This window comes from Thunnus maccoyii, chromosome 6 (genome assembly GCF_910596095.1).
Source record: "Thunnus maccoyii chromosome 6, fThuMac1.1, whole genome shotgun sequence".
Lineage (NCBI taxonomy): Eukaryota > Metazoa > Chordata > Actinopteri > Scombriformes > Scombridae > Thunnus > Thunnus maccoyii.
Genome location: NC_056538.1, coordinates 24,160,768 through 24,176,019, shown reverse-complemented (window position 1 = coordinate 24,176,019; position 15,252 = coordinate 24,160,768). Strand labels below are relative to the sequence as shown.

The 15,252-nt window shown below is 40.0% G+C and overlaps 1 protein-coding gene across 1 annotated transcript; it reads right to left on the bottom strand.

Annotated features, from left to right (window-relative positions):
- Window positions 1-5,212: 5,212 nt before the first annotated feature.
- Window positions 5,213-11,698, bottom strand: ywhag2 (3-monooxygenase/tryptophan 5-monooxygenase activation protein, gamma polypeptide 2). Its single transcript, XM_042415360.1, has 2 exons — window positions 11,365-11,698; window positions 5,213-8,558 (listed from the first exon to the last, which is right to left on the bottom strand). Exons 1-2 carry the CDS (start codon window positions 11,449-11,451, stop codon window positions 7,902-7,904), a joined length of 744 nt encoding a protein of 247 aa, XP_042271294.1. The 5' UTR covers window positions 11,452-11,698; the 3' UTR covers window positions 5,213-7,901.
- Window positions 11,699-15,252: the final 3,554 nt, after the last annotated feature.

The window sequence follows — 15,252 nt, the reverse complement described above, 5'->3', positions numbered from 1 at the left end:
AAGGAGACTGTGCTTTTGAAGTTGCAGCTCATAAACTTTGGAACTCTCTCCCATTGGACTTAAGATCTGTGGACACCTTTAAAAAGCAGCTCAAGACCCTTTTATTTAGACTTGTTTTTATTTAATTAGTTGTGTTTATTTCTGCTTTTGCCTTGTCTTTTTAGTTGTATGTCTGTATGTAATGTTTTTTGCTCTGTCTCTAACATGCTTTTTTATTTGCTTTTTGTTTGTTTTTCTTGTGAAGTACTTTGTGACGTCTGCTCTTGAAAGGTACTATATAAATAAACTTATTATTATTATTATTATTATTATTATTATTATTATTATTATTATTATTATTATTATTATTATTATTATTGGGTTGTAAAGGGAACATTCAGGGTTGACAACTGTAGTGATACAATAAGTCTGCATTGTAAACAACAAACACATAGTGAAAACGCATGTACCTATGTGGTTTTAAAAATAACAACTACGAGTGTTGAAAATGTAACACAGTTAAAGTGTTGAAATCTTAACACTTTTGACTACTGACTAGTGTGGATCTATATAAACACTGGGCCAGTGCGGCTATAATGCTTTTTGTCTTCTCTCCATTAGTAAGGCCGTGGCTGTGATAAACTCTTAAACTGCAACTATATTTCTGACAGCTGAAATAAAGGAGAAAAAGAAATTACATTTATATTTGTGAGATTCAGATAACAGTGCAGTCACTGTTGATTTTAGGAAAAGTATATGATTTTTGTTTGTACCTAACTGCTCAATGTTCTTCATTATTATTCAGTCAGGGGGTATTTTTATTAGTTTGCGGTTGCAGTGATTTAAAGAGTTTACTCATCATGAGGAGTAACATTCATCCTGAAAACAGATGTATAATGTCATTTCTGGCTCTAGAAGGAGGCGTCTAAAGTCTGAGAAAATAACCCCGATGATGCAATCTTGGTGTTTGGGGTTTTGAGACTTCTGATTTTTAACAGACAGCCTTTGCTACTCTTAAATCTTATGTCAAAGAACAAGCTCTATTCTAGGTTTTACAACAATTTACAAAACACAAAATATTCTATGTGATTTGTTAAAAACATGAAGTTATCTGCTGCAGTAAAAAGCTTGTCTTTACTTATCAGACTGGCTGGCCGGTTAAAAGATGGTACAGTGGGGCAAAAGATCCTCCAAAAAACACTATTTCTGTTCTGACAAATTATATTTTTTAACAGAGGATTATTCACAATAAACTAAACATCTCCATGAATTCTAAGATGTGGAAAAACATATCAAGTGTCAATTATTTAAATTATGAAGTTTGAGCATACTTGTGTGTTGTTGTTTTTTTTAAATTAAGATGTTATTTTGTCAGGGAACGTGGTGTGACTGTGATTCTCCTGCAATGGGAGGCCTTGAAAGAACATGCAGAGTGACGTAGCTGAGAAAGAGGGAGGGAGATGGGGGGATGACTTAAATTTAGAATCACCTTTTTTACAAACTTCTGTTCATCACACGAGCCTCTGTAGTTATGAATAATCGCCTCCTGTATTATTCTGTGGAATCAGTTTGATCATCAGAAAAGGCAAAAAGCAAATTACGTAAAGACTGAAATGACAGCAGTGTTGTATGTTGTGTTTCAGGCCAGATGGAGAGCATTTGGGGGGATTGAAGCTCTCCCAAAATCATGTGATGACATTTTCCCACCGCCTATCAGATGCAATGTATCCTGGGATGTTTTGGGACAAGTGCTCCCTAAAATAGTCTCTTAAAACCTTCAGCTGAACGTTGTGGCACTTTTTGATAAATAATACAAAGTCTAAATGTTAGCTTGAATAATTCATTTTGCAGCAGTCATGCATACAGCTGTCTTTGTGCCCGAAAGAGTCAGCGGCACTCTTTGTCTTAGCATAACTTAATGCTGCGAAAAACTACGGCTGAGTAAACTTTAAGAAAACAGCAGACATCGGACTCGATTGTTCGTACTGTATCATGTGTGTAATTTCATGTCATGTCATGTGTTTGCTCAGCTGGGGGTGAAAGTGATGAATCAGACTCTCTTAACTGAAGACATGAACTCTCACCATCCACACAGAGTCTCTATATTGGAGAGGCTGTCACATTGATGTCTCTGGTCTACTCAATGTCTACTCACAGGCTGCAGGGAGGCCTATTTATAGATCTGTCTCTGTTCTCTGCTTCTACATCGGTCCCCTCTTTCCCTCCATCTCTCGTTTCTCTCCCCTTCCCTCCCTCTAATGGGTTGATATTTCTGGAGCTGCGCAGCTATTATCTTCTTTGCATCTTTGAGGTGCAGATCACGTTGAGTCAGATCATAAACTTTTCAAAATCAGACGTATCTGTCTGTTTTATCGGTATGCTGCGCCGAAATTTCATCTCATCATGTCACGAAGAATAGTGAAGCATTAATCCAAGGTTTTATTTCTAACATCTAATTGGTCATGAGCTGCCATGTTACACCTCCAGGCCTCATAAATCACAAAGATCAATCTTTATCCACCATGTTTTGAAATTATACTTTGAGGGAACATCTAAAGTTTTAGTCTGTCTGTTCTCCTGCTGCTGCCATCCAGTGTCCAGTCCAAAGAGCTGCCACTTTCACCCCACAGCCCACAAAACAAGCCACTCGACTTGCTGTTTGGTTGATGATTGTCTCAACAATGACTGAGAGAAGCCTACGCCACAGAGGGTAAATGCTTTTTAATGCAGAAATGTGTAGACAGCAAATAAATGCTGTACTCATTATGGAGTTAACAAATGAAAACAATGATCTGCAACAAAGCTCAGACCTTCTGACAAAAAATTACTGACTTCATGTATTTTGGATGCAGCACAGCAAACTGTAAGGATCCTGAACATGAGAAAAAGGTAGTCTGATGATTGAATGTCTAAAATTACCAATTAACAAGGGGAAAAAGGCTGTATTAAAACCTTTCATCAGGCAAATGACCAACATGATAAAGAACAAGGTTGAAATGTTGCCTTCAGTCCAATAAGGTTTTAGGATCTTAAAGGATGGGTTCACAATTGTTCAAGTCTGTCTTAAACCAACAGTCAGGTGCCATAATCCTTGCTGTGATCATTTCTCCTGTACAAACAGTCATTATGTGCAAAAATAGAAAAGTATGTTTACAACAGTTGGATCGCCATGAAATTTAGTTCAGACATTCATGGTACACAGAAGATGAATTTTAACTAACTTAAATTCTCTGGTCAAAATTTCAGTTTGTCTAATACTTTGGTCTGTGAGCAGATAGCCTCCTTGCAAAAGTGATGACATTCCCATCAGCCTCAGCTGTACTTTATGTTTAGTGATACTTATCACATTTCAGCATGGTCTGGATGAGATGGTGAACATGACTAACATTAACATCAGCACGTTGGCTCTGTAATTGTGAGCATGTTAGCATGTCGACATTAACATTTAGCTGAAAGTGTGTGAAGTGGCCTACAGCTTCACACAGCTGCTAGCATAGTTGTAGACTACCTCCGTCATTGAATCTGGTATCCTGCACCTGCTAAATAGAGGACAGGATGTGCACACAACTACCTCTCTACAAACTTGATAGTAAAATTCAGAGAGGTGCTTTGACAAAAAAATAACCTGTATCATCTCCAAGATACACCTGGCTCTCACTGTTTATTCTTAATCTATCATTAAAGATGTAGATTATTTTAGATGATCAGGACCTTTTCAATGAGACGCTGAGGAAAAGTGGCATCACAGTGTTCATCCACTGATGCTAACGAGGAATTTTATCCAGTGATTTAGAGGGCATTCGCCCATGAGTGACATAGTTATGGTTCGATGATCACTTAGGCCTTGTCTGGACTACATGCGTCCCCTTAGGGAAATAATGCTTCATCTGATGAAAGTGATCAGACAGAGCAGTTATTGTATAAGTGGAAGTGAACAATTTTCTGTTTTGTAGCTACATATCCTGTCGTTGTGACCTTTAAAACATAATCTTCTCCAGGATGATTACATCAATTAAATAAATTGGCTTGATTAGATATTTATGTTTATTGTAAACAGCATGAATTACACCATACTTTACAAGAGATATCTGTTCATTTTTTACTTTAATTGATCAGAATTGCGTCATGAGAAGTGCTAAATTGAATTTCTAGCTGCTGGAGATTCAATTACATGTCCATCAGTGGGCCCCAGTGTGTTTTGGGAGGTGTAATGTCTCCAACATTTACCAATAAAGATGACACCAGTGTCCCTGAAAGTGTAGCAGTGCATTAAAACACAGGCTGGAAGAGAGGTTGGTGCTGAATCCAAATGCCTCCTGTGTGCTTTGAGCTTTCATTTTTTACAGGATGCAATAGGTGTCTGAGCAGTGCAGCAAGGAGCCGGGCTAATAGTGGGATACTTATTATAGCCCTAGCAACAGGAATGGGATTGGTGGCTGCGGAGAGTGAGCCTATCAGCTATTGGCTGGCGAAGACGACCGTTCAAAGCACAGAATTTCATCTCATGAAAGCTTCAGTGCAGCAAGCTGCAGCAAGAGGCTGCAGTCTGAGGGTGGGCGATCCAACAGCTTGCCACTTCAGCTTATCAATCAGTGTGGGGGCTCAACTCCCAGTTTGAAATGCAAAGATATGCAGAATTACTCAGATAAGCCCAACCTTTGGGTGTTAAAAATACAACCTGCATGTGAGTTTAAAACCCTGAGAGATACAGATTCTCCATCTATTGTCCATCATGAGATGCAGGAGTTTTATTTCATTTTATTGCAGCGCTCCTGCTGCTGCAATCATAAAATCTCTTTTGAAGCCATATTCTTTGATCTATGCCCTAATTTAGTTAATGATTAGCAAAGCGGCCTTAAAAAGAGCCTCATTTAAGACATAGTTGTTCTGTGAGCTGGCAGCGTCTCTGCACTGCAGCTGAAACAGACTCCATCTCATACGTTCACCCACAGACACTCAACACATGCAATGGTGCAGGCGTGTACAATACACACACAATCCAGATTTGGATGCACACACACACACAGGCACACACATCACACACATCAGTTATGTGACCCACAAAGGGTTACATTAGGTTATACTGACTTCCTGTAAGTATGTGTGGGCAGGCGTTCTTTACTGTAAAAGTCGTTTCAGTAATGAACTTACAGAATGAGAAGGAATGAGCTGTGGTGTGTCTGGTATGACTGTAAATGGCTATGTTACAGAGAGAAATGAAAATATAGAATAATACCGATAAACAAATAACTTTAATGGGCAACAGATGGCAACCAAAAATTCCTCAGAGCATACAGTTTGTATCCCATTTTCTGCTATCACCCCCCTCCCCCCTCTTTACTAATTTCCAGGTCAGCTCTTCTTTAATCTAATATGTGATTCAATTGTTTTCTCCTCAGAGCTTGTATTTGTATGTTTTCATGTCACAGAAACAAGGATCAACATACAAAATAAAGAAACTTAAAAATAAAAACACAAACCACAGAAGAGAAAGAGACAAAAACACAATGCATGTATTCTTGGCAATGAGTGAAAGTCTCCTGACATGGTTTTTTTTTTCTTCCAAAATATCAAAACAAAAAGTGAGAGAAAATTCAGCCTCCGCTCATTTTTAACACACATGACTTGAAAATTGAAGTGTAGGACTCGACTTCATCCGAATATTTATAAGCTGTGTGAGCAGTCACGCAGAATGGCATTAGGATTTCATGCTATTTGTCTGGCAAGCCTTCAAGACCATCAACTTTATACTACATTAAAAATAAATCAAAGCAGCTGTGACATACAGCGTGAGCTCATGGAGGCTGACTCATCATGGTGACATAATTGGCATTCGCGAACAAGGTTATGTGACTGACCTTAAGGCTTTTAGGTTTCTCTCATAAGCCATCACATCTGAAATAAAAATTAAAGTCTCAGAAACTGCCATCTGTGTTAATATATTAATGTAATAATCTATAGAACTAGCAGCATAATGAATCCGTTCAGCAGCTTCGTGTGCTCTTAAGCAGCTTCCTAGTGTCTAAAGTTTGTTCTGAAGTGGTGAATTTTCACAATCGCTAATCAATAACCAATTCTACCGTATTGCCTATGCTTTCCCTTTGACTCTATTTGTGCATTGGTGTTGAATATTCATATCTATGTGCTGTACAGAGAGCAGTACCGTCCGACACACATGTAAAAGTGAGGAACCATTTGTCAGTAAAATATTACATCTTGCACACATGCTTGCAGGAACTTAAAATACTGGCAGATAAATCCTTTTTCTGTAAAGGTTAACTTGCAAATGAGGCATATTAAATAATGATACAGGCACAAAAAGAAAGCATATACTGTACTCGGGGCACAAAACAAAGTGTTAAAACATTTCTGTATGAAATGGTTTTTCCTTAAAAACAAATTTACTTATGGGTGACGATACAACAATACACTAGACCACCACGGAAATGGTGCATTTATAATTTAGTCATATTCTTTTTTATTATCATAGCTATTATTTCGGTTCTTGTGCAACTGCTACATAATGACTCACATTCAAGATATTTTGTCACTCAGGAACAGCTAAAAGGTATAAAAACAAACAAAAAAAATGTATACTGTCAGAAATAAAATATGGTCCATGTTGTGAATTCATAACAGAAACATTGAGCCTGAAAACGTCACCATTGTTAAAACTGGATAGCATGACAGAAAAAGGTACTTAAATACTGTTCAAAGAACAAAATATAGCATAATCATACTTCAATGTGACAAACACCAGCTGGTAAGATTAAGTGATCACTGGTGGATTTTTATCTTCCATTTTTTTTTCTTTCATTAACAAATTAAATACACATATTGCATGTCACTATAGCAACGCCCATTACAGGTCAATTTTTACAATCACCATTTTGGTATAGCAAATCAAAAACCATAACAAAATGAAATAAATTAGAAATTAGAAATCAACATCAGACAAAGCCTGTTTTTCTCAATCATATGAATACTTAACACCCACAGTATAAGTTAATAAAGTCAAGCTACTGTATATAAATACATCACCAGCATGCACAATATTGAATAATCGATATTATTGTTGTCATCATCTTACACTGAAGAAACAGTATAGTAGGCAAGTGCATTTAATAAAACAAACACAGAAGTAAACCACAAACTCTGAAGCTGCTTTTACTTTATTTTTTTGTGTCATTTTTTTCGTTTTATATTGTTAAGTCTCTGCCTTTAGTAACCTTCACCTCCAAAAGAAACCATGGTTCCAGTGACATAGTTGGAGTAGACTATTCTGTTAGATGCCAAATACACTTTAGACTAATGGAGGAGGGGAGGGAGGGGGGAGAAGGGTAATTTTTATTCTATCCAATCCTCATTTTCACACCCACATAATTTATCTTTCAAAATTTTAGAGAATTAATCGGGTTTTAAAACTTTTCTCTGTGGTAGAGTGAGATTAACATCAATGGCTTTCCAGGCCCGTTCTCATATATAGACTACGACTGGAACCAATGCAAACTAGTTTTGTGAGGCATTCCCATTCAAGCATTTTCTCTCTCAAGTGACTCAAATGCATCTCTATCACGCAAAAACCTAACTAAGCAGCTTATCTTGACAGAACAAGACCAGTTCCTATGCCAGTGTGAGGCTGCCATTTCAATCCAACAACAACCACTTCAGGCTGATTGACTGACATATCAGTGGTTTTGGCAAATGTCAAAGAGAAAATCAAGAAGACGGAGGCCCTTTCAACTGTATATATATTTCTATATATATTTAAACTAAGATTTAACCTCCACTCTCACCTCTCTTTTGATTCTTTTCTTTTAACACATGGAAAAATAAAGAACTGCTGCTGCGGTAGTATCATCGGCAAAAGCGGCTGCCAAAGTCCACCGGCCCTTCATATTTTTTCGAAGTGTGGTTTCTCTTTAATTGTTGCCCTCCCCTCCCTCGTCATCCTGCTGGTCACTTGTCCACAGTGTCAAGTTGTCTCGGAGCAGCTGCATGATGAGAGTGGAGTCTTTGTAGGAGTCCTCGTTGAGGGTGTCGAGCTCGGCGATGGCGTCGTCGAAGGCGGTCTTGGCCAGATGACAGGCCTGCTCTGGGGCGTTCTGGATCTCGTAGTAAAACACAGAGTAGTTGAGAGCTAAGCCCAGGCGGATGGGGTGGGTGGGCTGCATGTGCTCTTTGCTGATCTCGTGGGCCTCGTTGTAGGCCTTCTCCGATGACTCCACCACTGTGGCCCTCTTCTCCCCCGTGGCCACCTCGGCCAGATACCGGTAGTAGTCGCCCTTCATCTTCAGGTAGAACACTTTGCTCTCGTGCTGTGTGTCGCTGCAGTTCTTGATCAGGAAGTTGTCCAGGAGGTTGAGCACATCCTGGCACACGGCCTCCAGCTCCTTCTCAATCTTCTCCCGGTAAGCCCGGACCATCTCAATCTTCTTCTCATTTCCGTCGGCTGAGGTCTTCTGCTCAATGCTGGAGATGACCCTCCAGGAGGAGCGACGTGCACCCACCACATTCTTGTAGGCCACAGACAAGAGGTTCCTCTCCTCGTTGGACAAGGCTTCGTTCAGTTCTGTTACCTGAAAGAGGAAGAGGAGGGACCATTTAATCATCACCACAACCCTTGATACAACTTACAAACAAAAATGTCGTCCAAGCACATCTCGTTCGAGCCTTTTTACATGAAAGAATCCTAACTAGCAGCACAGTCCATAGCACAGGAGATGAGCAATATTTCATGTGTCATGTGCAATTCCCTGTTTCCATGGCAATCCATTCACTTAGTGCACCAGCAGCTCCAGCTGCCACGTGGACAGTTAATGCTAGTTAGTGAGAAGCGATATTCAAAATAGTCAGCGGCAGTGGGGGTTGGGAAAGGGGAAGGTGAAAGGAGGGTTGGAGATGGCTAAAATGTTCCCACGAGCACTGTGGGGCAGCTGCACTGTAAGTGAAAACCATCACTGCACAGGCGGTTCACGTGTCCCAGTGACCTTCTCTCTGGCTGAAGCTGACCTTTTTACCTTATCTAAAACGCCATGCCGTGACATCACTCTGAGTTAGATTGTTAAATTTAGATGGATCAGGGTGATGGTTGAGCAGTGATCAAAGAGACTGTGTTGCTATAAAAAGGACATTTGTAAAAGCAACCTTGTGTTGGAACATGGCTTCTGTCAGATCAATAACTGCACATGGACTGAAATATATATATATATATATATATATGTATATACATATATATAAAATAAAGAATAAATGGCTTGGGTTTAACAAATCCTTTCACCTTGTGAGAAAATACAGTTTATGATTGGCTTTTTTGTGAAACGCTTCTACTTGATGTGCTAATATTTCTCTTTTCTCATGAGCTGTTTTGGCATTCTCAGCTCAGGCAGAAGAGCACAAAGATGGCGCAGGATCGCCGACGTCACACACACACACACACACACACACACACACACACACACACACACACACTCTGAGTGGATGGAGAGGAGGGCTCAACCTATAGAGATGGCGAGGCTTCATTCTGCCTGTTCAAAACCCTTACTGATCCATTTCAAATGCAAATTACAAATGTGTGTGACGTACAGTCAAATGAAGCAGATTTCTATTGATCAAATAACTTATCTGTTGTATTTTTAAAAGGAATCAATTAGGTCACCACTCTAAATATAATGCATTGATGTTTGGGAAGCTTACTACCATGCCAACTGGATTACAGTTACACTCATAAAAATGAGCAGAAATGCATCACGTCATATATTTTATGGGCTTGTTTGGCTAATCCGCATTGACATGACAACTACCTATGCCATCATTTATAGCTAAAAAAATAACAAGCATATCCATAAAAAATCAGCCCGAGAAGCTGCCAGAAACCTGTTACGATGAGAATAGTGCTTTTTTTTAAAATGAGGAACACAAAGGTGAACAGTAGTCATTTCGGGCTGCAATGGCAAGGGATTCCCTTAGATTAGAGAGTGAGAGTACACACCCCTGCAAAAGGGCCTAGTTTGGATCGCACTGACATGGCAGATTGTTTAAAGGGGAAGGAATCCCTCCCTGCACACACATCATCCCACCTCCTGCAACCAGAAACCCTCGATGACAAATGATCCGCGGGGGCTCACTTCATCGCCTCTGAGGAACATAAGACAAAATGTTCCTTGTATGAAGCACGTATAATGGTTTTAATCTATAGGTGACTGAGCTCATACTGGACTACAAGGATGCTGTTAGTTCCAGTAAGAGCTGGTGTGACACAGCATTTTTTTTAACCCACTAGTGAATCCAGTTCCCAGAATTTCTTAAGGGGCCAGAAAAAAAAAAAGAAAGAAAGAAAAGAAAAGCGGACGCAGGCTCAGTCTTCAATCCTGACCAATAATAACTGAGAAAGATCCCGTGGGGCAGGCCACCCATGTCATCTTCTTTCCATCAGTGTCTACAGCAAATATTACACTACTTAGTCAGGGTCATTAACCCAAAATGACTTCAAATTGGTGCTGGATTGATATCATGCCCTGACACAGAGACAGCACATGCACTGACTGAGACACATGAGCATGTACGAGGAATAAAGTGAACAAGAGAGGAGAAAACAAAGCCTACTGTACAAATGTGATCATATTGACTCACTGCAATATGACAAAGAATATTCTAGAGAGATTATACTGCCTCCTACGTTTGTTTAGAGTAAAGAGCAGTTACTGGGATCTTTATTGACCAGTGGATGGCCAAAAAAAAAAATGCCTCTCATCCAGTATGAAAAATGCACAGCTTCTCATAATTTATATCATTTTAATTAATGTGACAAAGAGAGGAAGAAGAGGAGGAGGAGGAGGACGAGGAGGAGGAGGAGGGGGCAACAGCAGCAATTGATAGGCTTTTTTCCCGAGCAACCTCACATGGTTCCCAGCAGCAGTAGCTATTAGAAATTCGGCATAATGAAGGGACAGGAGGTGGGGTAGAAAAGGGAAAAAAAACGGCAAATGCAATAGAGCAAGGCCGTTATATGATATGAGCCTCTTATTACCGAGAGATCAAGCTAAGGCCTGTGTGAATTTTCATTGTAATATCCCTTCATTGAACGGAACGGCTGACAGAAAGGCACCGCCCAAGGAGCAGACGATTTGGAAGCGACTCAGGGGGAAAAAAAGCCAATGAGCAGTCGATGAATTGGTGACAAGACAATAAACACATGAAATATTATTTGTCTATGATGCCTAATTATAGTACAGAAATTTCACGCCAGTGTAACTCCAGATTTACAGCCAACAGTCTGAAAAAAAGTCGAGATTGCGCGCCGCGCTTTTACGCAAATTGACCTGTGATATTAACATCATTCACACACATCTAAGTCATTATTGTGATGTTTTTGAATGGACTTACCGATTTCATAGCAGCTGCCATATCATCATATCTCTCAGCCTGTTCAGCCAGCCTGGCTTTCTGCACCAGCTGCTCGCGATCAACCATTTTTTAAATGATATTTGGTTGCTTTAGTCGAGCTGCTCTACGTGGGTTTTGGGGATGAAATGACTGATATTTTAAATCGCAATGCAGTGAAATCCTACGCGAACCTAATGCTGCAGCTGTTCCCTGCTGTCTGTCTGTGCTCCGCGCAGACGGGACACCCTCTCCTCTCTCCTCTTCCCCCCCCTCCTCACACACTCTCCCCCGGCTGCGTCATCACTCAGAAAGGTGGGTGTCTATGGCAATGATGTAACACTCCATACATGGGAACCAGCGAGCCAGGCATACAGGGATGGGATGGGAGCAGCGCTGGGATAAAGGCCTTGTGGGAAATGAAGTCCCTGCTGGAGCCAGGGGCGTGTCCAGGCTCAGTTACCATGAGGGAGGCCAGGTGTGACACAGCATCCCACTGTGGAGGCTGCTGATGGGGCATGAGTTTAAAGGATAGGTTCGCAATTTTTCAAGTCTGTCTTAAAACAACAGTCAGGTGCACATACAAACATCAAAATAGGTTTTGCTTAATGTAATCATTCTTCCTGTTTACACTGGCCATTAAAAGATCCTCTCCTAATGCACTTACAATGTAGGATGGGGGACAAAATGCACTGTCATGCACTGTTTTGAGCAAAAATATATTTAAAAGCTTATCTGAAGCTTTGGCCGTCTGAGTTGTGGGTCATTTTGGAAGTTATTTGTCCATTAACAAGATTGGATGTCTTTGATGTCGGCTGTGTGGGTGTTGACTGACACCTGTGTCTGACAGTTCACTCACCTGCTGCTCTCCCTGGCTCTGGGACTCGCAATGAGTCAGGCTGTTGTCACAGTATTTTGGTAAGTTTAATTTTACTTGATAATGACACCTGTGCTGTTAGCGCAATTTAGCTTAAGTAGTTAACGTTAATCCAGGTGTGCACTGGTCCGTGTTTCCAGAGTGTGAAAGGCAGCACCCCGCACTCCTTATTTGAAAAAGCCTGGCTTCAAATGGAAAAGATGGCGCCGACTATAAGCGGCAACTCTGGGCTTCAAACTGGGTGATTGGTGATGGGTGCCAATGGGCGATGTCACACCTTGCCACGTCCATATTTACATACAATCTATGGTCTTGATGGACAGTGTTTTCCTGTTCAGCAGCAGCAAAAGGAGAGTAAGACTTTATAGTCTCATGATACCAGACATCAGAGATCTCCACCTACCAAAGTCCGGGGACTTCTAAATGCATGGTAGATGCTTGAACGGTGACAAGAACGGCTGGTAACAAACCTACGCCCTTACATTTTGTCAAGGACACGCCTTGCTGTGAAAGATGCTCTCCTCTCATTCTCCTCCATAGTGAACTGGATGTCACTGCTGGGCCGCCCAAAAGACTTTGAATTGGTTCTGCAATGCAGGATTTTTTTAAACTCTAATTTTTTGCACCCAGTTTTAACAACGAAACGTAGGATATCGTCCTCAGTCTCTCTGAGTGAGAGTCTAGTAACTTTAAAAGATATTGACGTGAATTGACTAATGTGGACGTTTAAGCTTCATATTAGCTTCAAATAAACTTTGAAACATATTTTTGCACAGAAGGAGGCTTGTGGCTTTTGGCCCCCATCACTTATATTGTAAGTACATTATGAAGGGATCTTCTAATGGACAGTACGAACAGGAGGAAAGATTACAGCAAGAAAAACCTCTTTCAATTTTCATTTGAACACCTGACTGTTGTTTTAGGACACGCTTGAAAAACTGTGAGCCCGTCCTTCAAAGTATCACCGTCAACTTTAAATTCCAGCAGACAAACTGGTCTTCAGACTGGGGTTAGCGTCAAATTTCTATTAGGGTTAAGATGTGAATCGAGTTTTAAGGTGAAAAATCTGATTCTGGTTTCCCAGTCTGACAATTGACCTTTGATTTTTTTTTACTTATCCCCCCTGAATCAGTTATAAGGTGAAGCAAGGTTTGTTCTTAAGGCTGTATTGTTCAAATTTAAAGACTAAATGATTGTTTACTGTAACCCTAATGCCACGCAGATTCTGATACGTTAAATGTCACATCCTGGGTAGACTTTGTCTAATGTTCTCAGCATTTCTGCCCCACATCACCGAATCCAGCTTATAGCCTACTTTTGAATTTTCTGTATATTTTTAATCATGACCTAATCATTTTTTGGAGGGCAGTTCGCAGGGCGTCCCTGAACTGTAATCTGAGATCACAGCATTTCCTGTCCTCAAGGCCACATACTAGAGAGCGATGCAAAAGGGCAAACTCTGCTGGTGAGGTCAGATGTGTGCAGTCATATTTCATAAGTGGTGGCGAGCAAACTGAGGGTAAAACATGCTCATATCATTATCTTTAAATTCAGCACCACACACTGGCAGTCAGGAGAGTGTGTTACAGTGAGTGTGAATTATTGTGCTCTGGTTTATGTGTTGAATCTGTACCCATCTAGCTGAGCAACACAAGCTACTTAAGGCAGACTATTTAACGGTTTACAGCTCCCCCTTGTGGATGAAAATGGAAATATCTGAGGATGAGACATCATGTTTTACAGTGAGTCTTCTGGAAGTAAAGGATTTTGTTTTGTTTGTAGCTCTTGAAACCACAAGACTTCAGTTTGAAACCTAGAATAATAAAACTGTTTTTAGGTTGACAATACAAACACATATTACTGCTTTAAATAAAATTTAATTAAACTAATACCAAAGATAGGTAAGCTAAGGTTTAACCAACTATCAATATCTCACATTTGATAAATGTTCCTTGTTGGCCAGCTGTATTTTCAAATGTATTCTCAAAAATGAGACTGTATGTGCATATCTGTTTGCGTGGTGCCCTGTTGATAGCGTCCCACCAATTTCTCTAATGAGTTTAAAGATCATTCAATCAAAAACCCGAGCATGAATAAATGTTGGCAGATATGGCCACTCCTCATGCCTCCCTCTTTCTGCCTCTTTCTCTCTCTTACTCACACATAAACAAACACACACAGAATTGTTAAACCTTTCCCTTCCTCCACAGGAGGAGATTATCACCTGCTAACCTGGCCTGAGGTCAAAAGAGGAAGTGTTGACTTTCAGTGACATGTAAACTGGGTCAAGTCATGATAGGATGAGAAGGCGGGTCAAGTCATACAAAAAAAGCCAAAATGTTGCCTCTCAGTGAACCATTTTTAATCACTATTGGTACTGATATTGAATGAGCATGTTGTTGTTTTTTTAATGTGGTTTTAAATGTGTTTTCCTCATTTTATCTCTTAACTAGTAGATGCAAAACTAAAGGCAACATTTTCAGGAAATATCTTTTCATCAAAACCTAAATTTCATCACTTCTCCCAGTCAACTAAATTGTTTCAAAATATGATGTTTTTTTCTAGGTAAAGCAATAGCAGTTTTTGAGAAAATCAAAAGTTTATAACTCTTGTGTGGAAATACAGTCTTACAAAATTGATTATTTTTTTGTCTCTGTAAGAGTTTTATTCAAGTGTGTATTTATTATGCACCTTTCAGTAATATTTGACAGACACTAGAAGATCTCAAGTTGCCAAATGTTGGATAGATGCAGCCTAAAATAGCCTAGATAACATATCTGTAGTTTATTTTTTAGTAAATTTAAATCCTTTTACTTTGCATTGCACAGTCTTACAGTGCAACAGGCTGTGCTGAAGCATTGAATGTATCCACTTGCTTCAAAGAGGATTACTGTACCTTGTGCTTAGCTTAGTTACCTCAAATTAGGATAAGGGTAAGGATTTCTGCTGAGGTCTGCCTTCTACAGTGGCCATCTGTCTGCCAAGTGGACAGTCGAGAGCTCCTGCTGCTGTAA